This window comes from Rhagoletis zephyria, unplaced genomic scaffold (assembly GCF_001687245.7).
Source record: "Rhagoletis zephyria isolate East Lansing unplaced genomic scaffold, Rhagoletis_zephyria_1.1 Rzeph_scaffold_02414, whole genome shotgun sequence".
NCBI lineage: Eukaryota > Metazoa > Arthropoda > Insecta > Diptera > Tephritidae > Rhagoletis > Rhagoletis zephyria.
Window position 1 is genome coordinate 42,198 of NW_016159498.1, and position 21,565 is coordinate 63,762.

Below are 21,565 nucleotides of genomic sequence, written 5' to 3' on the forward strand. Positions count from 1 at the left end.
GCATTGGTATTGGTGTGACTTTTGAATTGATTTTTTCGCTCTATTTTAAACTGATTTGAAATTTTAAAAATTGCCTGCACATCAGCATCAAAATACCTTTCTAATGATATATAATTGTTTATACCTTAGAAGTATAGTTTAGCCGTAAAAGGGGTGTAAAGGAAAGATGATTGCCTATTTATATATAGATGATGATTAGATAACAAACGAAAGAGGACTGAAATGGCTATCAAACAGCCATGTTCGGTTAGCGCGGTGCAGCGGCGTTCGGTTATTTTCCAATGTAGTTTGTTTGTATAAAATAGTATTATAACAAAGAAAAATAAAGTAAGCAGGCGCACTGCACTGAGCGCGAAGATTGAGATCTTTGGGGATCCAAGACTTTGAAGTAGAGCTCTTGTTGATCGTCTAGTCGGTGTTTTAAAAAGTAGCCGAATTCACTTATGTTTCCTTTCGACTTTTTCATTTAAATAACCGCTCACAAACAACTAGCCAACTAGCCATTCATTTTCGATTTTTCGGCTAGTTGTTTCTTTCAATAAACATATATTTTCTTATATTTTTGAATACCACATATTGCTTATTCCCCGACCCAACCGCGCTTGGATTTTCAGACTACTCGATGGTGAGCGGTTAGTCAAAAGTGAGCGGTTAGTCGATAGTAAATGGTTAGTCGAATTCGAGCGGTTAATCGAATAAGTGCTATTCGACTATCAACCGACAAAATAGTTGCTAACCGAATAGCCGGATAGTAGATTTTTAACAAGAGCTCCAATTTAAAGGAAATTAAATTAAAAGCATTGTAAATCGTATGTAAAAACAAATAAATTGAACCAAAACAGAAAAGCTAGACGTAAATGGCAGTTGGACGGTTGCGAGGTCAGCTTCGTCGTAATACTGGATAAAATTAAACAAAAAAGGAACAGTTTTTTCCATAAATTGGCTTTACAAAGGTATTACCTGTTACTAATAGTATTCAATAGTCAAACTTATTTGTATGAACAGTATGCTTTTATTGGTTTAATCTTATGCTTTCTTTGTTCCAAAGTCACCGTGCCTAATCGAATGGTTTTGATAAAAGAAAAACGCATAAAAAAGTATATAAGGTATTTTCTTCGTGCATGAAGAAAACTATTGTGCCTATTCAAGTGATGCGCGGGGTGTATTACCACACCCAATTTTTATAAAAAAAAACACTCATTGCCTGGTACCATAAATGCATTTTATTTTGTGCTGTTGATGAGTAATCTACCGATTTTTGTACAAAGTTGAATTTAGAAAGAAAATGAGTTAGGGTCTTTCCTCATTAAGGTATGTATGTAAATATATATCTATGGCCGCAACAGTTCATACCCAGCAAAAAACACGATTACCACAGAAACGAAAGTGGAAACGAGCTAGGCGATGGGAATCGCTTACCCTTTCGCTTCAAGAAGGCCTTATTTTAACATGGGCATGTCATTGGAGGTAAGCCCTTACCCGCAGCATTACCTTCAAACGAAGGGAGAACGCATGGATAAACAGAATCCAGAGAAGCGAACAAAGAATGCCTTACAGAGAAACTAATGTAGAATGCCTAGATAAGTACATACTTATTTATATTAAATTGAAATCAGAAAATGTCTTAAAAGATTAAAATTAATTAAAATTTTTATAAATCAGCTTTTATACATACATATGTATTTATTTAGGTATTTAGATTTTCTTACAAATCGGTATGTACATTCATGCATATTTAATTAAGCTTAAAATTGTACTTCCTCACTCTTGTACTTCACTTCATTGACTGACTTCAACTTCGCTGCAAATTGAACAAAGCAAAACATGATTTTTATTTAAATAAAAACAAATAAAATATTGTAGGACATTCTACTTTGCATTCCCTGAAATGAAGCAAAGAAGCGAGACAAATAAAATATTGTAGGACATTCTACTTTGCATTTCCGGAGATGAAGCAAAGAAACGAATTAAAAAAGAAATATTATAGGACATTCTACTTTGCATTCCCCGAAATCAAACAAAGAAGCGAAATAAATAAAATATTGTTGGACATTCTACTTTGCATTACCGGCAATGCCTAAAAGAAGCGGAAAAATTCGAAGGCATTATAACACTATGCCTTCTAGAACACGTTACCACTAAAAGCGATTACCGATTTTTTGCTGGGTAGCATCGGATCCTATAAGTTTTTTCTTTCCATAACATTTATTCTTGACGCGCATTAATATATAACCTTTCATATGTACATACGTATGTATGTATGTTTATATAAAGATGGATACGTATACATTATCTAAGTACACATACTAAATATATATGTGTATACGCATATATGGATGAATTAGTCCCTGTAAACATAAACCTGTTTTTACATTTATTTTCTGCTATCGATTTTCATTGAACTGCGCTGCCCTTATGGCTTGCATCAATAGCTATGGTTTGCATCCGTACAATACGTTCTTAGATATTTTATTTATTTTACGAACGGAAATGTAGCTTTTCACGCTTCCACACCGTACTCATGCTGCTAGAATTGTGATGACAACCTTCGGCAAAGCAGTAAAAGCCCTTTGGGGAAAATCTCTAGTTCTGAACTGGGGCGCTTCTAGGACATTTAGACCCAGTACTGGTTCGCGATAAATCTCTTTTGCATGCAAGCAACTGGCGAATTTAACATGGCGATGTCCTAGGAAGTGTCAATTGCCCCCCGCTGCATCCCTTTTTCGATAGTTCCGAACTGGCCCTAAATTCTATAGTTCCGAACCAGTTCTAAAATCGACAGACGAAAGAAAAAGGTATTATGATTTTTCAATCTTTTCAGTTCTTCCGTGTGCGATTTTACATTATTTTCAAAGAAACATTTTTCAAATTTGAAATTAAATTTGTTTGAATGATTGTAAGAAATGTACGTTTACATACCTTTGGCTGTAGCTGACTTTGCAGAGGTGCTCGCTGTTATTGGTTAGATTCCAGACGGCCCCAAGATGTTAATATGTTAACACAAAGCTTTGTTTTGTATTACCAAACTATGAAATAGCATCTGCGAAGCACAGAATGAAAGCGTATTTGAACGAAAAAGCCGCCGAATACATATCTATGTAAAGTAAACGAGCCCCCCGCTGCATCGCTTATTCGATAGTTCCGAAATAATTCTAAATTCGACAAATAGGATCTAGTTCGTTCTGCATCCCTTTTTCTATAGTTCCGAACCATTTCTAAATTCGTCACTTTAGATATAGATTTCTAGTGAAAAAAACTGAAAAAATTAGTTTCTTAAAAGTACCACTTTGCGCCGATTTTGAACTGGTGGGATCTAGTTCCTATCAGACTAGTTCCTTTTTGGCGACAAAGACCTAGTACGGAACTAGAAATTTGATTCAGTAGTCCGCGGTTTCCCTGCAGGGAGTGAAAAAGTTAGGTGAATTTTTTTGTATACGTTGCCACTTGGAGCTGCAATGTACGTACGTAAATGTAACAAAACTCACAGAGGTACTGATGTACATACATATGCAAATATTCATGTGTAAAGGTCTTTGATATTCCCTTATGTTTTTACTGGTAGCAAATTACCAAGTTTCCGTGCTACAATTAGACAAGAATGTAGAATCCATTAACATTACTCAGTATTCCCTCGTTCAGCGTGTATGTATGTACATATTTTGAGTCTCAAATTGAGCTGTATGTGTACGGTGACCATATTAACCAACGTAAAATAAAGGACATTTTTTTCAAAATGATTTGGGAATACATACATACAGCTTGTATGATAAAAGTACTTTCCCATATCGTAATTTAACTCAAATATTTACCAGTTAATTAACCGATTTCGAAAAATGAAGACAAATCCTTTGCAAGGACTTCGCCATCCTTTGCTGCCAAAACGCGTTTACCATAATTCATACTGCACGCCAAAGCCAGCACACAGAGGTACAAAATTGGAATTTAATATTCATAACTCTTCGGAGCCTTGATTTTTCAACCAATTCTTACTAAAAACCAAAAAAAATATATATTTAGACTGGTGAACAATTTTTATAACATTTCAAACATTCTTTTTTGTGTAATTTTTTCGTTTTAAAAGAACCATACAATTGTTTTCAACTAATTTTTGTTATGTAACATTTATTAACTTTTCTTTTTTTGTGTAGTTTTTTCGATTTAAAAGAACCATACAATTGTTTTCAGCTAGTTTTGGTTATGTAACGTTTAATAACTGGAACAGGAGAATAATTTTTTTTAAATTGCCACTTTTTTGCATTTTGCACCAAAAAATCTATTATAATCAAATAAAAATTCACAAATTAGGCCCACTGATCTCTTGCAAATATTGTAAGCTTTCATAAAAAAGTTAATCAAATTAAGTGACAAATGAAGGCTCCAGGAACCACTGTGCTACAGGAGGTTTATTGTTCACTTTCAGTGGAACTGGAAACTCAGCGTGCAACACGATCCTGGACACAACTGTCCCTGCGCTTAATAGATTGTACAAAGATTACTGATTAAATAGAAATCCTTAAGTTGGGTGCGAAACAAACTGGCGAAGGTTTTCTTTACATTTAAAAGGGACATTTTTATTTTTCATATTCTATGTTTAAAAATTTACCTCTGAAAAATGCAGAGCTGATTTAAAGGACAGTTTAAGAAATAAAGGACAAAAGGCGTCCTTTATTTTGAAAAAAATTATAAAGGACAGGGGGTTAAAATAAAGGACTGTCCTTTAAAATAAAGGACGGATGGTCACCGTATGTATGTGTATGCATGGACGCATTTCACTTCACTTCACATGGATGAAATTCACTTCAAAGCTTTCAGTACAAACCCTTGCGCTAACTAACTCCAATTCCTTCCCTTGCTGTTGTTTTTGTGTGTTCAATTTGGCGCGCTCTTTCACCAAAGGGTGCAAGCGGTGCACTCGTAAGCGGCAACTGACATTTTGACCTAGTTTACTTGGTTTACTTTGGTTTGCTTGCTGGTCACTGATGCATTTTACATAAAAGTGTTGGGTTTGCTGCATCGGCCTATAAAACGGTGCGACGTACACACACACACACACACATTTATAGTAGTATGAAGCTGATGCCAGATAAAACTTTGTAGCTTTGCGTGACATTTATAACTTTGCCAGCAAAGCGCCAGACGCAAAAGGTATGCCACAATGAACGCCAAGAAAACAATGTTGTACCGCTTTTTTACTCATCAAAGTTGCTGTGGATTTTAATTATTTTGATTTAAAATTATCAGCAATGTAATTAAGTTTTATGTTTCTGCATGAAAACCCGAATTTGGACGAAACAAAATAAATATTAAACCGGCTGATTGTCAAAGCGCGCAAAAAGATGGGAGTTGACCATCTTTTCGCTTCGCGCTGCCGCTTCAACGATTTATGTGGCATGCTTTGTGCATTTTCATACAATTCATCTTATCTGTCAAAGCGAATCTGTCACGTAAAGCGAAGCAAAAGTTTTATGTGACATCAGCTTGAGTATCATTGCGCTTTGTCTTTTGTTCTGGCCTTTACTGCATGTTTTGATTATAAACTAGGCTTTTTCTATGTTTGTTGCGCGGCATAAATTGCAAACAGCTGACAATTTTAATGGTCGCGCCACTATTTTACATAAATAGAAAGCTACTAGGTGCCAGTTATTTGTGGGCGCTAAACCATTACTATTTTAATAGATAGGCGCAAATGAGACGTATGCTCGTTTATTGGCCACTCTTTGTCTTTTTTAAAATACATATTTTTGCAAAAATTGCTTAAATTTGGAAAGATATTATAACAACTCGACCTAGGTGAGTGCATGCACGGATACATACCGGAATTGAATTTTTGGGACTAAATATTTTCTTTGACATCCTAAAATTGGTTCATTCTTAAATACGAAGTGTTTTCAGATTTTCTTGGGTGTTTTAAAGTTTTACTTTTCATTATATTGCTTAGGCTGTAACTGCTTAAATAGCCTCGTAAACTTATAAAACGTGTAGGTTAGTAAACTCGTAGTAAAACATCTGTCAAAATTCGTATGAAAATATATTTATGCATACAAAGCAAGTTGTATCAATAATTTTTAGACGTAAACGGGAAGGTAACGTTGCAAATATGCTCACCCGAAAATGTTTCAAACATACAAAAAAAAGTTATCAAAACAAATTCTATGGGACTGAGAAATATTATTTTCTACTTTTTAGTCCATTTATAAAAGCGTTGTATATTAAAAAGGTTTTTTTATATTATTTATTTTCTACTTTTTAGTCCTGTCTGAATAAAATTTTGCAATAGATATTAAAATAATTCAACGATATTAATAGAAAGGTGCACACACATGCATTTACATATGTATGTACATACAAACGAGCACCAATTAATTTTATTTAAAGAAATGGCGTGTCGTCTATTTCCGCTGTAGCAAACGTAGTACATAGGGCGACATCTAGATGTCATCTACCTCGCCCTATTCACTACAGCTGTCGCCCTATGCACTATGCTTTTTTATAGGAACTTTTCAAAGCTTTGCTTTGGTGTCGGACACACAACATTGAAAGTTTCTGGATCCACAACATTGAAAGTTTCTGGATAATTTTCGGCTCCGCCCGATAAAAGCGTTGTAATGTAAAATTACACTGAAGATGGCACAACGCAGAAACCTGTTTGTCTCCAAACCAAATTTAACAAGGGATGACGGAAAATCGTTCCACATTACGTGATTAAAATATTATTTTCACATAAAGATAGTAAATAGTATACAGTCAGTTGAATGCTATGTACATATGTACATACATACTTACTTAAAAATTAATTGACAGTGAATCGAACTGAGTGACAGCAATATAATATTTTTCTTTAAGTCGAATTGTTGACTTTGCACTATACGTTCTATAACAAGTAAAGTAGATAATAAATAAATACATACGGTCAGACAAATGAAAAATTTATCAGCATTAAAACACAATAAAGGTTGCTTAAGCAATTCGTAAGTATTTCATTTGTACCTGTTGTATGGTAAGTAACTTTATAATAAACGCCATTTCCCTTGTAAGCACTTCAGTTTATTTACGTGCATTTATTTACAAAACTCTGAATAAAAAAATAATGCGCCAATAAATTTGTAATAGCCATTTTGATACTTTGAGGCATTAAATTTTTTTTGACAATGTTGTTAAAAAATATTTGTGGGCGTGCTCGGACTGTAAACAAACGAAGACCTTCAAAAAAATAAAAATAAAAATAAAATTTACAGTACGTGACCTTCAACGATTCCACCAACAATTGACGTAATCAAAGCTGTTAACAAATCGTGAATGTATTTCTCTGCTACTTTTCTGTTATCACAAATTTCATTTGCACAGGATGTTGTTGTCAGCTATCACCATTGATGGCAGCTGTAGCAATGCCATCGCAATCATTAACGCAATCACGAAGATTGTTCACATTTTTACACATTTCATGGAGTCATTCCATCCAAGTACGTGTGTAATAAAATAGAGCACAAAAACCAACAAACAGTATTGTTTGCTCCATATCAAACCGCATTCTATCTTCGAAAGAATTGTAAAAATAATGCGGGCGGACAATCGAGATAAGGCGGTAGTATAAATAAAAGTATATAAATGTACATGTGTATGTGTATATGTACATTAGGGTGGTCCAAAAATGCAAGTGAAAAATAAAGTCCGAATTTTAATGCTCTCACCCCCTAGGATTAGGTTCTATATAAGAAAAAATAAGCCCCTGTTTTTATACCCGAGCGCACTTGTGCACAAGGGTATTATAACTTTGTTCACATAACGGTTGTTTGTAACAGGCAAAACGAATCGAGATAGATATAGACAAATGTATACATAAATGATCAGAATGAAAAGAGAAATCGATTAAGCGGTGACTGTCTGTCCGTCCGTCCGTCCGTCCGTCTGTGCACACGATAACTGGAGTAAAAATTGAGATATCTTAACGAAAATTGGTACGTGCACTTCTTTCTGGCGTAGGACGGATGGTATTGAAAATGGGCAAAATCGGACAATAACCACGCCCACCTCCCATATAACGGTAATTTTCAGAAATACGAAAACTGCGATATTTTAGAAACTACTTAAGATTATTCACTCAAAATTGATATTTACAATAAACTTTAGACGAAAAATAATAATATTATAAATTTTTGGAAAATGGGCGTAGCCACGCCCACTTGTGGTTACATGTGTATATCTTGGTAACCGCTGCACCAATTTCTTACAAACTTGGCACAGTTGTCAACCTTGCTATAACATACGAAATGGCCGAAACTTTTTAAAATCGGACAATAACCACGCCCACATNATTCTTTACCAAGAAATACGTTAAGGATAAAATTTTGAAAAATGGGCGTGACACCGCCCACTTATGATCACATATATGTATCTCGGTAACCGTTCTACCAATTTGTACCAAACTCGGTGTGGTTATTGTGCTTGCCACATAGAAGCAAAATGTTGAAAATTATTGAAATCGAACTAAAATTACGGCCGCTTTTCATATAACAGTAAATTTCAGAAATGCTTGAAACTTCAATAATTCGAAATTTAAGGACGCTAATATACTCAAAAATGATACACCCCGGTAGCGGAAGCTTTCGGAAAGGTAAAAAACATATATTTAATACTTGCGCCGGGTATTTAATTTTCGGCTCCGCCCGAACTTAGACTTTCTTACTTGTTTGTTTTGAAATCAAAAAATATTTAGAGATCGCACAAAGCACTCAAAATTTTTCGATCTATTTTTTATGGGGAAAAACAGTGTTTCGTAGAAATGGTATAGAATTCTTGAAACTCAATATTTTTGGAGCGGAAAACTTTGTTTCTCTTCAGGAAATTTCCAATTGTTTATTTTACGGGTCCATCATTAAATTTATTGGGGTATTGGGGGACTTAAAAAAAAGATGAATAAGAAAAAATGGTCAAATGCACAATTGGGTATTATTATTGGAAGTCTTCTGAAGAGATACAAAGTTTTCCGATCGAGAAATATAGTGATTCAAGGATTCTATACCATTTCTAAAAAATTTTTGATGTTAAAATAAAAAACAGGGGTTAATTTTTTCTAATATAGAACAATCCTAGGGGTAAGGGCATTAAAATGCCGACTTTACTTATTTTGGACGCCCTAATGTACATACTTACGAACATATGAGGCCATGCGAGCCAGAGAAGCCTATCTACAAATTTTTTTTTTAGTAATATGAGAATGAATGATCTATAAATAATAAATACGGTATTTTTCTGAAAGTTCATTGCACCTACATACTTGATGCTACCTATTATAATGGAAGAAAACTGAAAGAGCTTGCCTCGTGCGATTACCGTTTCGATTCTGTGTAGTAATGCATTTTAAGCTGTACCTAAATTTTTTTTTAAATATCCGATAGGCTACTCTGGCTCTTAGTGCTTCATGTGTATGTTCATAGGATATGAAAATGTAGTAACGTCAGTGCTATTAGAATTGCGTAGAAAGACGGTAAGCAATGTGAACGTGATATTATTTACCACCACCCTCTAGCGCTGGTTTTTCACGAATAGTTTACACATTTTACATTAGAGTGCCCCACGCTTCGCACAATGTAAAATCGATTCCTTCTCAAACAAAATATAAAATTTGTTCGATTTAAGTAATACTTTCCGCCAAAATATGTAATTTGACTTTGGACCCCTTGAAAATACCAAAAATCGTATTTTATTCTATTTTTATTTGTTATACGCGAGCGCACTTGTTTGTGCACAGGGTATTAAAACTTTGTTCGCATAACGGTTGTTTGTAACCGCCTAAACGAATCGAGATAGATATAAACAAATGTATACATAAATGATCAGAATGAAAAGAGAAATCGATTAAGCCATGTCTGTCTGTCCGCGTACACGATAAATCGAGCAAAATTTGAGATATCTCAACGAAATCTGGTACATAGGTTGCCCTTTATCCAAGGTAGGTTACTATTGAAAATGGGCGAAATCGGACTGTAACCACGCCCCCCTTTTCATAAAACGGTATTTTCGAAAAATGCAAAAACTATGACCTTTTAGTAAATATCTGATCTGATTGTTGAAAATTGGTATGTGAAGTAGAATTTGGGTACAAAATAATATTATTATGAAATTTTTGGAAAAGGCGCGTAACCCCGCCCACCTATGATGACATACTGTATCTTAGTAGCCTTTTAACCATTCCTTACCAAACTCGGTACGAGCCTTGCTTGGGATCCAGCTAAGAAATTTGCTGAAAATCAGTGAAATCAGGCAATAGCCGCGCCCACCTCCCATATAACAGCAATATATAGAAAAACGAAAACTGCGATATATCAGTAACTACTGAAGCTAATTGACTGAAAATCGATTATTGCAATGACCAGTGAGCAAAAAATTAGGCTATTATAAGTTTTTACCAAACTTGGTGCATTTAATAACCTTGGTACGAAAAAGCAATTCGTTGAAAATTATTCAAATCGGCCTGATATTGCACCGGTTTCCCGTATAAAGGTAATTTTCGGATATACGAAAACTCCTACATTTCAATAACAGAGGTCGTTAATTTACTCCAAGTTAATACTCACAACAATCTCTTAACAATAAATAAGACTTCTATAGACTTAGGTGGTTTAAAGAAAGTTGGAACGACAATTGTTGATACCTCCACCGGGTATATAAAATTCGGTTTCGCCCGAACTTATACTTTTTTACTTATTTTTTTTTTTTTTTAAGTTTTAGACACATTTCTTCAATAAAAATTCTAGGATGTGAAATAGGTTATTTTTTACGAAATGAATGAGTGGACATACAGTGATGGAAAAATAAATAAGGACTCGACATTTTAAAAAATGTTGGCTATCTTTCCTCATGTTTATTAATACTTATTATCTTTTTATAAAAGTATAGCTCATTATTTAACAAAAGCCATATAAATTCATATTTCAAACTTTGCAAATATTGTAAAAATTTTGCATAATGGCATCTTAATTTTCATGTGTTCGAGCCTTTATAGCCCATTAAATTCTTGTACATATAATAAAGAGCAAGTTTGAAGTTTCTGAAAAAACGTGATGATTTTTGATAATTTTTTTTTGCTGACTGTATTACGCATTTTTTTCCACAATTGTTGAACATACTTTGTATGGAAGAAAAATTAAAAATACTATACTTTTTTAGAAAATTATCGTGAAAAAATTTATCACGCAAAACATTGGGAATATTGTAAAAAATAATTGTGTGCTATTTACGTGAGCGCCACTTTATATATATATATATCTAGTTATGTACGTAAGTGTTTTGCAATTCTAGTCAATTTATGACACGTACTAATGTTAAGTACCGCGTCAGCAAAAGTGGGCGTAAATAGTCGTTAATTCCATAAAATGGCTTCAGCAATGTGCAATGCTGTTAAAAGGAAAATACTTATAATACTTTCTTCTGTATATTAGCCAATTGACTAAGCGGCAATTTCATTAGAAAGCTCTAACCTGCATTGACTCTTAAACTAAAAGCAAGAAGTGGTTGTAGATTCTTTGGCTGCTTGTACAATGATCCAATTTCCTTCGAATATTGAAGTATAGTCAAATAATCTCAGATTGGTGGGCGTCTTTAGTAAGTCCTTTGATTGCACAATTTTTCACCCGTGTGTTACTTTAGTTATTGCCCTACGTTACCCATTACCTAGATAAGTACATACCCATGTACATATGTATATATATATTTATATACATGTATATACACATTTTCGACTACTAACAAATTCAGACTTTTCTGCTTAACTAAAATAAAAGCACAGATACACTTTCTCTTTCTCTGCTTTCACTCCAGCAGCAAATCAAGAATATACAGCTGCGGTCAATAAGATAACAGAATTCAAAATGATGTTATTTGCAACTTATGTTTATTTATTCATTTTTAACAACTTTCATTTAAAATATAGTTCGATGTAAAACAGAAACCACATGAGAAAACTTTTAAAGGTTGCACAAAGTTAACAAAAATTAATTAAAAAAAAAATCATCAAAATTTCAAACTTTTCTTTCAGAATTCTTAGACCAAAAGTTACCGTTGATTTTTGAGATTTGTTTTGTCGACGGTTTTGAGCATTTCTCTCCATATAAAATTAGATATTGCTCATGCGTTATATGGAAGGAAATGCGTAACGCCCTCGACAAAAAAATTCTAAAATATCGACGGTAGTTTTGTACTAAAATCGAATGAGCTGAAAAACTGCATACTGGAAAATTTTCTAAAAACTCGAATAAAAATTTGAAATTTTGATGAAATTTTTTAAGTTTTCCTTTGAAACTTTAAATGAAAATTATTAAAAATAAATAAATAAACATAAGTTCAAACAATATCATTTTGAATTTTGCTATCTTATTGACCGCAACTGTATATACATATGTATGTACTGAGTGTTAGAGCAAGTTAACGGCAAACTGCCACGAAAATGTTAAGAATATGGCAAAAATAAATTGAAAAGTTTTGCCAGCGCCTCAATTTACTTATTGCTGTCACATATGTTTGTTTGTTACTTAAGGCTGCGTACAAAAACAAATGTTCTCAAACTTATGCTATTTAAGTTTTTACTGGCATAAGCGCAAAGCATTTAAATTAAGTGCCTTTCAAAAGTCTTACACGTGGTTGTACTGGCTGTGTTATATCGCCTCAAAGTAGGCAAAAAATACAATCTTAAAACAATGATATTAGAACTACTTATATATATTTTTAAACATATGTACATATGTACATGCTTAAATATATTATACATATTAAATCACGAAGTTAGTTTTCTAATGCCTTTCGCTTTTCTTTTGTTTCAGGTTTTCCAAGCAATATGAGCTTCCGCTTCTTGTTCAAAGCGTTGTGATGAACATTACCATGTTTCTTATGATACATTTATGCGTTAAAGTGAAACGTATGAATGCGTCAAATAGAGAGCACACATTTTCGGGTGAGTAACGGCTAGTCCTTTGTGCCAAATCCATTCCATTGGAGCCCTTATAATATCAATTTTTGTGTTACAATATCAATGTTTTTTTTTCAGCTGATGATCTACGTCTACCAAAAGTAACGATCGACACGGATACTGCTGGTTCAGTTTCCACAGATGTTGGCGCTTTGAAACGTGCACGCTCCAGGCACTATTTGAACGGTAAGGGCAAGACTTCAAAGCTGTTAAAGCTGTGCTACAAAAACAAATGAAATAGGAATACCTGGGAAGTGGCTGTAGCAAGAATCGAAATATGAAATTTGCCAAGCAACCACAAAAACTTGGCTTATCGTTAAAAGCCGGTTTTCAGTACTTTTGCGCACTTATAAGCCTATAACTTAGTTGATTATCCAGCAGTTTCTTACCGGTCATGGAAAGTAGAAACTTAGACCTTTTCAGTGATGTATAATATACATTATAAAAATTTAATTTATTATAACAATTTAGAAAACTTAAGAAATCTTGTTACACTTTTTTATTTTTTATTTTTAACCGACTTCCAAAAAAGGAGGAGGTTATCAGTTCGTCGGAATATTTTTTTTTTTTTTTTTTTTTATTTATGTTACCGCATATCTTTCTTTCTTCTTTCTTTCTTTTTGCAACGGAAAGGTAGTATCTCAGAGGTGGTCCCATACTAATTTGGTTTAGATCCGATCATTGGATCATGAAATATATAGATATATATATATATTTTTTTAAGTCGGTTTTTTTTTGCTAAAAATTACTTGTTTTCAAAACTGTTTGCTATATATACTTCTTCATATATTTAAGAACTATATATTTAAGAACTACAAGTATGGTCCTTTATAAAGTAGTTGAAAAAACACGAAAAAATTTCACAAAACTTGTGTTTGCTGTGCACAACACATAGATCTCTTATGTTTTCTAATTTGTTATGTGTGTTTGTCAGAAGGCTTAGGTTTCTTATTTTTTAAACGAGTAAGAACTGAAACTCGGTTGATAATCAATTAAATTACAGGCTTATAGGTGCAGAAAACCGGGTTCTTAATAGTAAGCCAATATTTTTGGGGTGTTTGGCAAATTTCATATTTCGATTCTTGCTTTACTTGACAAGACCTACCAGAAAATTAGCATAACTCCCCAGATTTTTTGGATTGTCGCACAGTGTAATTAAAAAAAAAACTGTAGATATTAATCGAAAATTCGTAGTATTAACGATTTATGAAGTAGGTTGTGCCTATCTCAAACCTAAACTTTGATCGAATGTTTGTGATGAACAAAACCGAATTTGTATTGTTAATACATAAATAATGACTGTTTCGCAAATCGGGCTAGGTGCGAGTTAATTAAATATTTAGAAATTTTCCTTTTCTCACACAAATTTTACAAAATTCGACAAAAGTTAGGTTAGTTAATAAGTCCTATAAGCTTAGACTGAGTACCTATAACGCCAAAATGGAGCCATGGAAGAACTCCCGAAAAAAACGTGGAAGGCTGTCAAGAATCATCGCGATTCAGTCGCATGTCCTGTACAGACGATGAGCGTAGGGTAATCGCTTCAGCTTCTTCTCGCTGCCAACAAAACCTGAACCGTGTAAATCTACCGCTATTGGAGCAGTGAAATACCCTGTTTCTTCAGGAGTCGGAAAAGAAATCATCCTAGAATTTCCTTTTTACCTCCCCTGCCTTCGCAACACTAAAGGCTCATGCTTATAAAACATTCTTGAGTTATACTTACTGTGACCATTCGTACCGATTTTGGAGGGACAGTACTGATTTTTAGAAGATTGTCCCGCTGAAAATTTTTCTTAAAAGTCGGCTCGTATAAGTGTCACGATTTTTATATTTGTTCCGATTAAATCGCTATTTTAGTATTTAATTTAATTTAAGAGTCTCCCTGTACTCTAGCCCAAACACCATTTTTCTGACAAGCGTGGCAGCATTTTTGCTATCGCAAGGAACATAGAATATAAGGGAGAAATAAACGTATCTAACATTTTTATTTTCTATGATATTTGGTTATGTTTTATTTTATCAAACTGATACACTTGCTATATTGCAGTCTATCATTCTTGCTTCATTTTATAGATAGATAGATATAGTCAAATATATACATAAATGATCACAAAGAAAAAAGAAATCGATTAAGCGGTCCGTCCGTCCGTCTGTCCGTCTGTGCACACGATAACTCTTGTAAAAATTGAGATATCTTAACGAAACTTGGTACGTATACTTGTTTTCAGCGTAGGATGGATGGCATTGAAAATGGGTAAAATCGCACAATAACCACGCCTACCTCCCATAAAATGGAAGTTTAAACGAAAAATTATACTATTAAACATTTTTGGAAAATGGGCGGCCCACGCCTACTTATGATTACATGTGTATATCTTGGTAACCGCTCCACCTATTTCTCCCAAGCTTGGCACAGTTATTGGCCGTTGTGCAACATACCAAACGAACTGAACGTTCTATCGAAGATGTTTGAAGTAGGGGTAAACTCAGCCCTGCTTTCCACGTATGGGTAGTTTTCGGAGAGGTGAAAAAACTATATTGAATACTTGCGTCGGGTATTCAATGTTCGGCTCCGTCCGAACTTGAACTTGTTTACTTCTCTTAAGATTTGTTTTAAATAGAACTGTATTGAAAGATGCTATGTCTTTTTGTTCTAAAAACCAAATTGTATGTTCGCAATCGATGCTTTAGAAATGTCCCGATTTTTGTCCACAGAAATCTGGTCACCGTAGTTATACTTCATGTACCGCAGAGATATCTTCCCAACAACGATTACTTCTGCTTTTATTTCTACCACTCACACTACTCTTTCGAATGCATTTTAAAGTATAAATCAAAAATCAACAGACTTCTACGTGTCTACGTAAGTATATTATGTGGCGTGTTGAGTGGGCATTTACCCACGCAGGACGCATTTAACAGATACCATAGCAGGCCTATTCTGCGCTGGTAATAAAAATTTTGCAAGCGGTAAATTTGTAACCCCTTTTCACATTCTGCTTGCTCTTGTAACCGGTAAATTTCGTTACCATCTCATTTGCAATGCCAGAATTTTCACAATTCCTCATAGCGGAATCGCTGAATATTTTAACTGCATTACCAACATATCTAGAATCGTGGTGACAAAAACTGGTAACATTTTTTGGTAATAAAATTTTCCGGTTACAAAATCTTCGGTAACGTGCAGAATAGACCCGTCAAAACTAACTTACCATCATTTATACAGGAAGTATTGAGCGAGAATTGATTTATATTGATGAGTAAATTTTTGGTGTTTGTCTAAAGTATTTTGCCAAAGAATCGTAAAAATGTGGGTGTTCACACCTGCCTGGTCATCTGGTTATTTGATTATTTTCTACTGTCTTAAAGACAATCAAATACACTAGGTAATTGTAATTTTAACCGGGATAACCGGATAACCAGGCAGGTGTAAATATGCTTGATCCCGTATCCAATCAAAACTCACTATTTTTGTCCCCAAGATTTTGGGACATTTTTTTTTAAGCGATCCCGTACTCGCTTTAAACACATTTTGGTTTTTTGATAGTTTTACTAGATTTAGTCCAAGAAGTACGTGATCAAGCCTAATGTTTTCCCGTTTTCCAAACATTTGTGTAACTTCTTTTTCATGCCAGCAAATTGGAGTTAGATTCCAGTAGAAATTATCGAATTCCACTCTAAATTAAATGCCAATTTCGTCTGTAAATTTCCCCCTTGAAAAATTGTTCGGGTTATCGAACGCCAAATTATCAGGAATTTGTGGTAATTATTGCAAAATATCAGACTATCGTTATTTGATTGTTCTAATTTCATTGTTTAATCGTGTTTGCATTTTATTCATATCAGAAAAACACAAACAATTAAATAATTTACTTAATTTAGTAAACAAACAAAATTTATTCAAGCAAATTTTTATTTTTATCAATTATGTTTAAAATTTCATTTCAAAAATAACATTTCTTGTTTGTACTATGGGCCAAGATATGATTTAGAAACTAGTCTGTTGGAATATATCTGCAGTGAAAAGTATCCAGCATCAACTTGCAAGAGAGTAACGATTTTCTCTGAAATGAGAGAATATTCAAAAAAGTATATCAGAGGTTTTTCGTGCTGACAAATGAATGCTAGTAAAAATTTTCTCCGCAAGAATTTGCAACTTCCCCTTAAAGTAAACTGTCACTTTGCTGTCTCAATTTCCCACAACTTTGCAAGTTTTTTCGATTACGCGAATGCCAAAACCTAACAATTTGTGACAATTATCAGGTTATCGTAAATTCTCATACAAATACCAATATTTGGAACGTGTTGTACTATAGAACAGGTTGTGTTCAAATTATGACGCCAATAGCTTTTAACAGCTAAATACTTATCCACGCATTTAAGGTCAAGCCACTTTTCCGATTCTATAAAAATCGTACAACAGCTGATAAAAAATATGTGGCACTGCTACTTTGTCACTCAATAAACTTAAAAAAAAAGTCGTGTCTATATGTTTGTAGTTTCCGCTATTACAAATGATACTTAATCACTCCGCACATTAAGCGCCTACTCATAGTGTTGGAATCGTTTCGGCATACTACAGCCACGGATGGGACGGTTGTCAGAGGTAGGTTTAGAGGGCTGATAAGCTTTATTTTTTTGTTGAGGTTGGCGCAGGGGAGGAAGGGGAAGCGCGGACTCGCCCATTACCTATGTACCCTTATGGTCAGCTCATTAAGTTAAGTGACATTTTGACCAGTTTTGGTTTTTTCTTTTGTTTATTTAATGTTTATAGTTTTTTTTTTATAAATGTCTAGCACTTACATAGCCAGAACCACATAAATCCACATTTCAAACTCCGTACATAAATTATTAACTTTCAACAAACTTTAACAATTACAACCAAAAATGTATAACTTTTTGATCAGAATTTTTAGGTATGCAGTTTTACAGCCCATTAAATTTAGGTAGGTAAAAGTGAAATTTTTAAGACGCTAGGAAATCGCGTTGACTTTTAATATTTTTTTTTTTTGCTGACGGTGCTAGGCATTTTCTTCTAAGTATATAAAAGGAACTATCCTAAGATAAAACGTGAGTGAATTGAACCCCTACTTGGCTTCTTATATTTTTTAATAACTAATCTTTAATATGGACCACACTAAAAGCTATTTTTCATATAAAAATTCGTACGTTTCCCACCCGTGACAAACGTTGTCCCACCTGTGACGGGGGAATTTCGAAATTTTTTTATAATAAAACCATCATTTTTGTTGTATTTTTTGCTTTGTTTGTATTCGTCGTTCTTTGTTTTATTATAAGACATCAAGTTCTCACAGAAAAGTAAAATAAATTCGCAGAGTTTCCATAAAATATATCTGCCCCAAAAACCAGGTTCTTTTTTTGGTCCCACCCGTGACTGAAGAAATAACTTAGATTTTTTTCATATAAAAGTAAGCTGGAATTTTTTTCGCATTTTGTAATACTCATATAATAGTCAATTAGGTGTAGCTTTATTAAAATGTAGAATTATTGAGTACTTTATATTTACTTTATACTTAAATTTAAACAAGAAATAACATTTTTTCTGCACAAATGTCACACCCGTGATGGTGGAATCGCCCATATGTACACAATACTTCTAGAATAAAGTATGAGTATAATGAGCATGCTCTAAATTTATACATAGAAACGTAAGGTTTGGTACCAGCAACTCTTTCGGCAAGAGAACAAACCTTATCTTGGAAATTTTTTTTTTTACCACTCTATTGTACGTACTACATTATTTGCTTAAGAAGCAGAACAAAATGTTCGTGGTATGCAGTGTGAGGCAGCCTAATGTGTTTTTACTTAATTTTCAAAGATTAGCTTAATTATTTAAACACTGAATGCATATAAAAAAGTATTTTCTTTTCATTTACAGATCTCGATTACAAATACTTTTGGAATTGGAGCGATTTTCAATCGTATTTGGACTTTATGCTCGTTGTTTGGGCAGTCGGAGCAGCTATCACATATCTAATGTTATCTGTTAAGTGGTTTATGGAGTCTGTTGGCTTTTGTGCTGTTTTCACAGAAGCTATGCTAGGTAAGTATTTTAAGCAAATGCTTGAATATACCTAAAAACACTATGCATTATTTCATACGCATTTAGGTGCTCCACAGTTTGTACGAAATTTCAAGAATAAATCTACATATGGTATGAGCATCCAAATGGTCATCATGTGGACGCTAGGTGATATGTTTAAGACTGGTTATTTTATTGTTAGGGAATCTCCAACACAATTCTGGATTTGCGGCACACTTCAGGTGCGTAAAAAATAAGCATATAAAAAAGTATAATGATAAGGTATGAGTATTTCAAGCTAACAAGTTGATATATTAATGCATAAATACATAAGAACATATATGTACGCGTATTAAATGCCGGGCCGCCCATGAAAAAGTAGTGTGTGCATGCCGTTTTATGTATGTAAATTACACAGTGCAACAAGATCCTACGTATTTGATGAAACCAAGAGTAAATGAAAACTTACACCTCCCATAACAAAAATCCAAAAGGAGTTTTAGCCTATAGAGCTGGTTTATTTTTTTATGCATATTTTAAAGTTGGTGACCCTGATTTCAGGAAAAAATGATTAAAATTCGATCAAATAATGAAATCCTTCTGGGGAGTTATGGTATATAACTGTTTTTTGGGTCGAGGAATTATTTTTTGTTTTTAAGGTTGAGTAATCCATTATTAATGCGTGTTTCATTTTAAAAGTTACTTATGCTAGATGATTTTACAAGTCATTTCATTATTTTTGTTAAAAAAGATAGCATTATTGTGTTAAAAAGTGTTTATGTGAAAGGTTTTATGAGAAAAAGTAGCATTTTTATAGGGAAAAAGACTTTCTTAATTAAAAAATTATATTTTCTATTCAAATAGGCTTTTATCTTAAGAAAAAAAATAAGGTATGGAAGTACATAAATTTTCCACGAACATACATAATTAATAATGTACCAAATTTTCCAAACAGTTACTCATTCTTAATTTAGTTTATTTCACAATATACAAAAACACCGGGAGCGGTAGTAAATTTTGCTTTTCAAATATTATTCGGTTCAATATTCTGGAAAAAATGTGAAAAAATTCTTTGCAGTTAAAATTACTTTGGGTCAAAGTTCTGTGTTTTAAAATTCTGTAAGAACCAAATGATGTTGAATAAAAATTCTGGAAAATTAAATTCTGGATTCAAAGTCATTTAGGGGCCAAATTCTGTATTTTTTAAATGTATGTAGGTATGTCCTGGAATTTCGCAATCAATGGGGCAGTTCAGGGTATTGTGCTCTTGCATTCGCATATTCGGTGCATTTGTATAAATTACAACAATAAAATGCAAACGGTTGATGTAGTAACAAGCAAAAAATTTCCAAATGCAAATCCAAGACTATTTGCACAAGATCCTGAACAGCCCTAATATTTCACCCACTTCCAGATGAACATAAAACAATAAATTAAACGTACATACGAAAAACACAAATAAAAAACAGAAGTACATATGACATATGTACACGAATGCTGCATAAAAAGTAACTACATATATTAAAATTTTACATTGGCTTTTTGAAAAAATAACGATAATTCGGTGATTCTGGTTTTGTCACAATCCTTAAAGATTTCCTCAAAGTTGCGTGGTTTTTAAGGACCTCGAGATTGGCTCTATGATTGGACAGAAAGCGACAGTGAAAAGTTTGGTGTTCATAGGTGTCCTGATGGCCACAGCGACATTGAGACGAGTTTATAGCTTTGATTGTGACAAGATAGGCCTTGTCATAGGTATTCCTGAGAGAACCATGTTTAGGGTGGTCAGATATTATAGTGACATAATCAGTACAGTTGGGACAAAAATCAGTACAAAGCCATAAAAATCAGCCAATTTTTAAGCTTATTTTTTATTATTAACAATATAACAACCAAATAACAGCGCATTAATTTAGCAAAAAATAACTAATAGACTTTTAAATACATATAGTATTATCAATATAAATATTCATTACTTTAAAACAAATCAAAGGTATTACGTATGTATGCACAGCTGTGCTCACGAAAATAGTAGTAAAATGTATTGACAGGTTTTGAAAATTTTTTCTTTCCTTACTTAATTTAAATTTTTTTATAAAAATATAGTTAATTCTATAACAAAAGACATGTGAGTTGAAGTCTCAAACTTTCTAGAAAATTTGTAAAAATTGAAAAAATTAAAAAAAATGTGTTTCAGTTTCAGTAGAAGACGAGCTCGAGTCAGAATCTGTTTGCATATTTTAAGCTACAAATTTAAAACATATTTAGTTAGTGTGCTTATTAAATACAACATTCACATTAAAATGTTGACTAAAATGTATATTACCGAATTATCTCTAAACGAACTTTCGAGTACGAATGAAATTTAATAGTGTTAAATGTGTATGTGCAAGTAAAATTACAGGTGGTCGAACATCAAAAATCAAAGTAAAGCTAAATCAAATAAAACACCTCTTTGAGGTAAAATTTTCGAGTGACGAAAGCTGAACTAGAAACACAAAATTTATGATATCAATTTCGTGACGAAAATTATACGCATTTTTTAACTGCCTTTCAAACGT

General features: G+C 33.3%; 1 protein-coding gene across 1 annotated transcript in view; it reads left to right on the forward strand.

Moving 5' to 3' along the window:
* Window positions 1-21,565, forward strand: part of LOC108366836 (uncharacterized) — a 72,938-nt gene that overhangs the window by 39,187 nt on the left and 12,186 nt on the right. Inside the window, 4 exon segments of the mRNA XM_017621312.1 lie at window positions 12,816-12,946; window positions 13,040-13,147; window positions 18,861-19,025; window positions 19,092-19,246. Coding sequence (XP_017476801.1) covers window positions 12,816-12,946; window positions 13,040-13,147; window positions 18,861-19,025; window positions 19,092-19,246 — 559 coding nt within the window.